The sequence below is a fragment of the Antrostomus carolinensis genome, unplaced genomic scaffold (assembly GCF_000700745.2).
Source record: "Antrostomus carolinensis isolate BGI_N321 unplaced genomic scaffold, ASM70074v2 scaffold14181, whole genome shotgun sequence".
NCBI classification, from domain to species: Eukaryota; Metazoa; Chordata; class Aves; order Caprimulgiformes; family Caprimulgidae; genus Antrostomus; species Antrostomus carolinensis.
This window is the reverse complement of record NW_010292090.1, coordinates 12230-22009: the sequence shown is the minus strand read 5'-3', so window position 1 is coordinate 22009 and position 9780 is coordinate 12230. Positions and strand designations below refer to the sequence as shown.

The following is a 9780-nucleotide window of genomic DNA, read 5'->3' as shown; positions in this document are numbered from 1 at the left end:
GGTGTCCTGGCATGGCAGTGGCTCCACCTGCAGAAACAAAGCTTTGCTCCTCTGTGCGAGTGGAAAAACTCGAGTTGTTCTTGCTGATGTAGCAATACCGAAGGCAGCGTGCTGGCTTGCAGGTCGTTGTTGTGCAGCACTGCTGAGGAACACGGCCAGAGCTTAGTTGCCTGGCACTTCTTGGAAAATTGATGGTTTCTGGAGCCGTGGCAAGTGGTGCACATCATGTGTGGGGAGCCATGTCACAGTGTTTTTGGATCCAAAGTTGGTGGGAGTCTGTGGCAGCAAACCAGCAGTCCTGGAGTCTGTGGACCCCACCAGTGAGAAACCTTGATTGAAGATGAGTCTTCTGTTTACACCCTCCAGACTCTTGATCTTTTTTTTTTCCTTCTTAGTGTTGGAGGTGTTCATGACTAGTTTTGCGAGCTCTCATCCAGATTATGCATTTGTAAAAGTTAGTCCATGGGATGATGCTAGGATGACAATAGTGGATCAGACCAAAGGACCTCTGTTCTTTGATGATGGCTATAAGTGGGTGCCCTGGTAAGAGTACAAGCAGAGAATGAGTTTATAGCAGTATATGCCCTGGGTTGTGCTTCCAGTCTTGGGATTTCTGAATCTGTGTTTAGAATCACCATTGACAAGGAAAAATCTGTTGCTCTTGAAACCCAGATAAACTTTTGGTGCCACAGTGTCCTGCTGCAAACCATTTCACTACTTAGCTGTTGTGTGAAGGAGTATCACTTTCTGGTTTCGATGTGTCTGCCTGTTCCCCACCACCACCCCAGTGCTTGTGTTGGCAAAGCACATGGACGTTCATTTGATAATTGTCCTCTCCAGGGCAAATACCTAGCCCATGGTCTCTTGTTTTAGTTTGCAAACCTGTAGTCTGTCTATTTCTTTCTCATATGGAGGCCGTTTCATACCGGCCTAGGGAATGTGGAAGTGAGAAATTGAGTATGTAATTCTCTTGGGTACTTTCAGCATGAGGTTTTGGCTAGGGTTAGGTTGCCAAACCTATCCCAGTACTTACAATATGTGTGAGCTCATTGCAGCTGCTGTTCTTGAGTACTTGCAGCCTGGGAGGATTGATCCACTGTGTTGTCTAGAAGACACATCTGTATTAGAGAGTGTTTGGCTTTCTTTCTGTACGTGGATTAACTCACCAAATAGATAAAGGAGGTGACCTCTTGCAACCTCAATTCGTGACTGCAAGTAATTAGATATCTGCTGTTTTCATCTTTGCCATCCTACAGTGGTTATAGTACAGTGTAAAAGAAGCAGCCAAGTTAAGTTTTGGACATCTGTGAAATGTAAAATCCTCCTCACTAGCCTCATTAAAAAATAAATTAGGAGAACATTTAAGGAATGATATAGGTCTGCTTGATTCAGTTTTGGATTTAAAGTGCTTTTTCCCCACTCATGAGTCCGGCTGGTGAGGAAGTTTCACCGTTAAAGGCCTTGGTGAAGCAATCGGAGAGTTTCCCACACAAACGACTTCCTTGCGTATCTGTTTGTAATTCAGTAAAAATGAAAGCAGGTGACCGTAGGAGTTACCAGATGTGGCAATATTCAGCTTCTGCAGTTCAGTCTCCAAGGGAAACTTCCAATTTAGAAAATAAACCGGTTTTAACGAGAGGTGGAAACTGGATCTCTCCTAAAGCTCTGTAAGGAACATGTTTCTCGTTAAAGAGATTATTTTCTCGTACGTCCCACGTCACTTATCAAAGAGGCTTTTAGCAGCTTTGGCAATTCTGAGAAGTGCTTAAGTCAATTTAGCAGCCAGAAACCAGGAGCTAGAGCACAGGAGTCAGCTGACTGGAGATCATGTTTTTGCATCAGTGATTTGAGGGAGAAAATAAAGCTTTGAAGGAGAAAAACACTGGTCTGAGTTCTGATAGGGATACTTCCTGTTTATCCTGTAACTGCTTTTATAGTCACTCTGCTTTTTTTTTTTATTAACTTGGTCCAGAGAATAAGTTACTGTGAGAGTTGTGCCAGTGCCTGCTTTGAGGATGGGGTGTGTTGGGTGGCTTGTGACGACCAAGTAAGCCTGGTAGCTACGTCTGGGGAGGACAGGAGCCTGGCCTGGTCATGGGCTTGGGGGAGCAGCTGTGGGCGCTGCTTTGTGGAGAACTGCCTTCCTGGTATTGCTGCATCAGGGGGAAGTTTGCTGCTGATACAGTGTGTTGGTACAGCAGTTTTGGACGTTGTTTTCTGTTGGTTTGGTTTGTTTTGAGGCCAGTCTGTTGGTTCAGATCCTTCAAATATTCCTCAGTCTGATGTCCTTCTCTGGCTGCTGGTTCCTTGAGCTGGTTCCTGCGGCAGCGGCACAGAAATAGATGAATCTGAGCTACCTGCCAGAGGAGGCCCTGTCTCTCCACTTGCTTTTCTTTTTTTTGCAGTCAGGTAATTTTGACTGACTTGCATTCAGTCCTAGTGGGTCTTCAGAGACCATGTGCAGTAAGTTGTGTTGTTCCCAGTATGATTTGGAGGATCAAAAGATTTTTATTGTTCCATCAGTTCTGCTCTGCCTATTCTAGAAATATCAATGTGATGAGACCTGATTGTGTAGCTGTGCTTGCCTAAAATACGTTTCAAAATTTTCCCTTTGTATTTTTAACACTTGATTGCTTTTTTTTGTTGTTTCCTTTTTTCTTCCAGAATTCTTCTGAGAGCCACAATTGTGCCAAAAGCATCTTGACCTCAGACAGGCTACAGATAGTTGTGGCCCTTTCGGAGTTCTTTAACGAAACCTGGGAGGCAGCCAACTGTGCAAGTACGTGACTCATTCTGTAGCTTTCATGCTACTATTATGACTTAGTTAATTTTGCATCTAAAATTTGCACAGATCATAATTGTATGTATTTGTTTAAATGCAGACAGCATACAGGATAAAAATCCTGAACTAGAGCCCCTCCAATGAGGGGTACAGGAGCTTTTTGTTTTATAAGGGATACTGACAAAATCTGAGAGCGCTAGTCTGTTGGAAAAATCTATAAATATTTCTTTCAGGCTATTATTTCAAAAGGTAGTCATGTTAGTTTTCTTTGTGATCTGCAGGCCCTGCTGTAGACTGTCCTTAGCTTCGTTGCAGTTTCTTCTGGTTTTCCCCAGTCTTCCCATTTTTTTAAAAGCTTACATAAGAATCTTTTCCTTGTTTGTTAATAAAGTCAGTAACTCTGGAATGCTTACATGTTGAACAGTATCTGCCTCCTCAGCCATGCTTTTTTTTTTGTTTTCCCCCATTTTATGGGTGAAGGGTGCCCAAGTCCATCCCTGTACCTCACTGTCCCCATGCTGATGGTGCTGTGTTGTGCTTACAGCTAAACTATGGGGTTTTTGCCATTCCCCTGGTGTGGAAGGGGGGGACCCTACACTAAGAGGTGCACTAGAGAACAGTGGGAATAGCGCTGTGGAGTTGAGTGTTAAAGGCACTGGGTTTGCTGCAAGGTCCCTTGAGAGCCCAGAAGAGTTTGTTTTCACTTGTGAGTCTGGACTGTGTGAAGGCTGGAAAGGCGGTGCAGGAGCAGCTCTGTGGTCTGTGCTGTCCTGCTGTGCTCAGCCTCTGACTTGTGTGCTGCCTGCTCAGTGTCCATCTCCATACTGATGGCGCTTCCTTCTTGCAGGAGAATTTTCTAGGATGTTGGCTTGCTCTCACACTGCTGTTGCTGAACATCTAAATTCCCAAACCACTGTTGTTTTCAAGGGTCTGTCTGGTTAGAGCACCTGAAGTGAGGTGGGATGGATGGAAGCAGTAACATGGTAGGGTTGATCCTATGACTGGGAGGAAAGCCCCAGAGCTCCCCTCAGAGCTGGTGAGATGGTTAGCTCTTTTCTTAAACAACAATGACCTACAATGTGATGTCTATTGTTGTGTTCATCATTTAGCTGTTTCCTGGAAGCTCTCTGTTTCATCTCCACTGCTGGTGCATCTGCCTTCACATAATGGCTGTTACTGTTGCTGGGCAAAGCCAGATTTGCAGGCTAGGAAATAAAAGTAACGTCTTGTTTTATCTTAAAGTCCAAAGATAATTCAGACCCCCTCTTCAGAAAGCTCTTGATGATAGTCTTCATCTTTCACTTAATCAAGGCCAATTAATTCTGAAATATGTTCTCGATGAAGAGTTAGGTCAGCAGGTCTGAGACATCAGTGGCAGGCAGATAAGGAAACCGCAGTGTTGGCTAGACCTGTCTGTTATAGTCGAGAGCTCTTTTTGCAGGAGTGGAGTGTCTGGGGCTTGTCAGATATGGAAATGTTAGAAATTTGAATATCCTGATGTTTTTCTTTCTCTCTTTTTCAGATTGTTTAAAGAACAACAGTGAGGGATTATCAAATTCTACTGTAGAATTCCTGGATTTATTCAATAAATCTCTGACATGTTTTGAACATAACCTTCAGGTATTTATGTTGTGTATTTAAGAGAAGCACTAAGTCCTCTAATTGCTAGCAAGATCTTACTTGTGCTGAGTAAACTGCAGATGCAGATTAGGCAAATAAACTGCTGGTGAGTTTGTGAATTTTAGGCAGATAAAGCAATGATCTGTAAAATGCAGATGTTTACAGATTGAGAGCCTCAAATTAATTCTAATTGATACTCACCTTGACTTCATTTTGTATGTAATTGCAATGCTACTTCACGTCAGAATTTCTGAATTCACAATCGTTGATAATTATATAGTAAGAAACAGCATGTCTGCCTGCTGTCTCTTTTTTTATTTCTTTGTGGAATTGTTGTCTTCTGACTTAACAATTCAATCTTTAAATAACCTTTTGATAATATAAACTAGTTCAGGAAGACCAACTACTATAAATCATTGTAACAATTCTTTTGTCTAGTAAATTATGGGTAGTTAAAGTTTGTCCATATTGCAAAGGCCATATAACTTACTTAGTGAAATAGATGTGGCAGTTGTCCTCAAAGAAAGTGCCCTAAATAGCCTAAGAAACTGCATATTCCATTCCAGTTGGAAACTGGCCAAGTTCCAGGATCGTTCAATAGTCAAAACGGGAAATGGGACAATCTCTGAGGAAACTGTCTGCTTTTTTATTATTAATGATTTCTAGGAAATGTGCTTTTATAGGCCTTGGTCAGGAGCAGTGTGGACTGGCCTATCGACCACTTCACGTGTCTGAACTAGAACTTAACCCCAGTGGTCAGTGGGTAGCTGGTACAACCATTACTGGGTTGGAATATCTTTAGAGATTGTAGTTTTGTTTTTAGGTGTGTTGTATTGCATTCAGGGGTGGTGAAGGCCACAAATGAAAAGGATTGCTTACTATGACACAGTCTGTCCCTGTGAAGCAGTAGCAACCTAACAGTTGTTAGGTATGGGCAAACAAAAACAACGTTACCCCCCCTTATTACAGAACCTGATATCTCTGACTACATTTAATAATATTTAATTTAATAATAATAATATGTTAAATGGCATTTAATTACTAGTAATTTTTTTTTTTCCCTGGGAACTGATACTTTAAAAATAAATGTTTAAATAAAACAGGTGCTGGTTCAAAGAGCAGTTTGAGATGTAGAACCTGCAGGAAGTGAATCCTGTCCCTAGCGAGTTAGATTTGGTCACTTCTCCTCCTGCATTCTTATGTGAGTTGTCCACCTGGGCCTCTACTTAATCTAGGATGCTGGAAGTCTGGATTTTGGTTCAAACTTGATTCTAGTTTTTAAGGTTTTTTTGGTAATGCCTTAAACCAGGATTCATACAGAGTTTTATAACCCTAGGGACAAACCCTCGATCTGTCATCAAATAACTACACAGAAGTATGTAAAAACTGCAACGAAACCTACAAGATGTTGAATGACCTGTATAACAACTTGCAAAGGCTGAACAGGCAAGGCGGTGAGTCTGGGCACTCCGCACACTTGTGTATCGACGTGGAAGATGCAGTAAGTATTTATTTAATACTCAACAGGGAGACCTTGTCATGGAGGTCTTCATTAATCTGAGCCATTTGCGCTTGTCTTGCTAGGGATTGCCTTTTCCCTTTTGGTATGGGACAGTACTGGCAGCAGTGCCACTGTCAGGCTGATGTCTCATGGGGAAGATATTAGCCTGGTGGGGCTGTCTTGCTAGGTCCTGTCCTCAGTCAGTGCAGCAGGAGAGTGACTGAAGCTCCTCGTCATAGAATCATAGAATGTATTGGGTTGGAAGGGACCTTCAAAGGTCATCTAGTCCAACCCCCCTGCAGTGAGCAGGGACATCTTTAGTACAGCATGTTGCTCAGGGCCCCTTCAAGCCTGACGAATATCTCCAGGGATGGGGCCTCCACTACCTCTCTGGGCAACCTGTTCCAATGATCTACCACCCTCATATTGAAAAAGTTTTTCCTAATATCCAAGCTAAATCTACCCTTTTATAGTTTAAAACCATTATCCCTCATCCTATTGCTTGTGAACAGTTCTTCCCCAGCTTTCTTACAGGCACCTTTCAGGCACTGGAAGGCCGCTGTAAGGTCACCCTGGAGCTTTCTCGTCTCCAGGCTGAAAAACCCCAACTCTCTCAGCCTGTCCTCATAGGAGAGGTGCTCCAGCCCTTGGATCATTTTTGTGGCCCTCTTCTGGACATGCTTCGGCAGGTACATGGCCTTCTTGTGTTGGGGGCTCCAGAACTGGACACAGTACTCCAGGTGAGGTCTCACCAGAGCGGAGTAGAGGGGGAGAATCACCTCCCTCGACCTGCTGGCCACGCTTCTCTTGATGCAGCCCAGGATGCAGTTGGCCTTCTGGACTGCAGTTGCACATTGGTGGCTCATGTCCAGCTTTTCATCCACTACTACTCCCAGGTCCTTTTCCTCAGGGCTGCTTTCTAGCACATCATCTCTTAGCCTGTATTGATAATGAGGACTGTCCCATCTCAGGTGCAGGACTGTGCACTTGGCCTTGTTGAACCTCATGAGGTTCACCTGGTCCCACTTCTCCAGCCAGTCCAGGTCCTTCTGGATGGCATCCTGTCTCTCTGGCACATTGACTGTAGCACCCAGCTTGGTATCGTCAGCGAACTTGCTGAGGGTGCACTCAATCCCACTGTCCATATCATTAATGAAGATATTAAACAGCACTGGTCCCACTACAGACCCTTGAGGGACACCACTTGTCACTGTCTTCCATCTGGACATTGAGCCATTGACCACTACCCTCTGGGTGCGACCATCCAGCCAATTTCTTATCCACTGAACAGTCCACCCATCAAATCCATGTCTCTCCAATTTAGAGAGAAAGATGTTGTGGGGGACTGTGTTAAAGGCCTTGCAGAAATCCAGAGAGGTGACATCCATAGCTCTTCCCTTGTCTACTGATGTAGTTACTTCATTGTAGAAATGAAGTAACCAGTAACCTGACCACTAGGTTGGTCAGGCAGGACCTGTCCCTGGTAAAGCCATGCTGGCTGTCTTGAATCACCTCCCTGTCCTCCATGTGCTTCATCATAGCTTCTAGGAGGATCATCTGAGTTTAAGTAGCTGCACTTTAATTTCTTGTTACTGCAAAGGGGATGGATTTAAAAAAAAAATAAAATCATCTTAATCTTCTGGCTTTTAATGCGAAGCTTTGCTGCTATTGTTCTAGCCAGGGTACTAATTGATTCCTTATTACAGCAGCTGTTTCTAGGGTTTCCTCAGCATTGGTGAGATATGTTTGGAAAAAGCTTTGTTACATTGTGGGGTTTTAAGCAGTTGGGCAAAAGGAGTAGTGTTGAAAGCACGGGATTAGCGCTGTTCCCGCAGGCTGTCGGTGAGCTCTCTGGGAAACAGGCGTGTGGCGGCGTCTATAGGCTGAGTATAGACTGGTTTGGAAGCTTGTAAAAGTTTCGATGTGAAATTTCCACTCCATTTATATTGTCTGTTTCTGCATTTCCAGGGATTTGCTTGCTTCTGGGGGAGGATTTGTTAAAGTGCTACTTTTGGAGGTCCTATTTGAACACTTGAATGTCTTGAGGCCTGAGTGTTTGCCATGCAGCAGAGCAGAAATGCACGTGCTCGCTTTCACGGCTTGCTTATGTTTTTCTTTTAGATGAACATCACTCGGAAGCTTTGGAGCAGGACGTTCAACTGTTCTGTTCCCTGCAGCGACACAGTCCCCGTGATTGCAGTTTCATCCTTTATTCTTTTCCTACCGATTGTTTTTTATCTTAGTAGCTTCCTTCACTCGAAGCAGAAGAAAAGGATACTCATTTTGCGTAAGTGATGGTGCTGGCATTTCACTCTTAGAGTTGGGTGGTGCCAGGGACTCGCTTGGCTCTTGTGGGAGAGGGGGGCCCAGCCAGATCTGCCTGCAGCTGTGCTGACGGCGCTAATAGCGACTATTAGTCTGCTGCTGTCCCCTGAAGAAGGGTAGTAAAGAGCTTCAGCCACATCTTTTCATTAAAGTTGTTGGACGTGAACAGAAAGCTGTTTGCAAGTCTGTGTCACATAAATAGAGGGAGTGGAGAGTCTAGTTTTGTGGAATTCTTTGTGTTTAATTTTCATATAATTTTTCCCTTTCTAGCCAAGCGCATCCAGTCAAATGCCAGTCTTGTGAACATCCAAGAAAAATACAGCTGAGCTGCAAAACAAAACCTGAGAGCTGCTGCTGGTATACAGTGGGTACAATTGTGTTGGAATGAGGCCGGCACAAAAGAGGAGTTAATTACGGTTTAGTGTAATGATACAGAGCAACACAAGTTAAACAAAATGCTGTCTGACTTCTAAGCGAGGATATTAACAAACATGACAAGGCAGGGCTGTGTGACACTGTATGGACTCTGGTTTTGAAAAATTTTTGAAAAAAACCATTTGAAAAAAGGTTTTTTCAGTCTTGGGCTGAAGCTGGTGTTTTTCTGTTTCTAAGCTTTTGTATTTCTCATCAATAGAATAGTTACACTTTCCTTCCATGTTTTTTTTTTTCCTCTTTAATTTATCGTTATTTGTTTCACAGAAACCTGAGATTCTGAGTCTTTTTGAGATGATTTTCATAGGCAGGCAAAACTTGAAATAATATTTGATCTTCCTGCTGTAGAAGCATTATGTTTAATTCCACATAACATTCAGTTTTGCCAGACATAGATGGGCAGGAAACCTTTAAAAAGAAAAGTTCCCATCTTTCCAATACCTCTTTCTAAAGTTATGCTGAGTGTCTCTGTTGGGGGGCGGGGGGAGAAAGCATGAAATACGTGGAGGAAGTGATAATAAATAATATCCAAAGCCAGCAACAAAAGCAACAGAACTGCCAGTGCTAGACATGAATAATAATCATTGATGACTACAGTATTCAGCTATCTCTGAAGCAGGCAGCACATTTAGTCATTTGCACACTTTAACCACTAAAAGAATTGCTTTTCAAATGTTACATTTTCAGAGGCTTATTTTAGATATCTGCTTGGATAACTGAATGCTTCACTGTTTGTCAGTTTATTGTGTTATTTCTTTAAATTTTTAATTTTCAAGGGGTTTTTTTGTCTTTTTTATTTTTCCTTCTGTAAAGGAGAAGTGAGGTAAAGTCAAGTCACTGGAGATGTTGAATTTCCTGGTCTAGAGCTTGCTATGGCTTAACACAGAGGTGTTTACAGGAACTTTATATGGAAATATGTATTTTAGTGATAAATTAACCAGGGGGTTCTCTAACTTAAAAACTGTCCTGAAGGACAATGAAGGTACTGTGTTGGGAATTGATGACTTTGAAGAAATAGTTTTAAAAATTAGACCTGTGAAATAGATGAATGTAACAAATTCAAGCTTGCAGGATTCCAAAGCTGATGGAGAAATTTGTACAATAACTGTGGGGATGGATA

At 42.8% G+C, this 9780-nt stretch overlaps 1 protein-coding gene across 1 annotated transcript; it reads left to right on the top strand.

The window, feature by feature from the left end:
- The first annotated feature begins 2663 nt into the window (after positions 1-2663).
- OSTM1 (osteoclastogenesis associated transmembrane protein 1) lies at positions 2664-8774 on the top strand. The gene is made up of 5 exons (XM_029087182.1): positions 2664-2779; positions 4305-4402; positions 5739-5903; positions 8025-8190; positions 8499-8774. Exons 3-5 carry the CDS (start codon positions 5808-5810, stop codon positions 8552-8554), a joined length of 318 nt encoding a protein of 105 aa, XP_028943015.1. The 5' UTR covers positions 2664-2779; positions 4305-4402; positions 5739-5807; the 3' UTR covers positions 8555-8774.
- The last annotated feature ends 1006 nt before the right edge of the window (positions 8775-9780 follow it).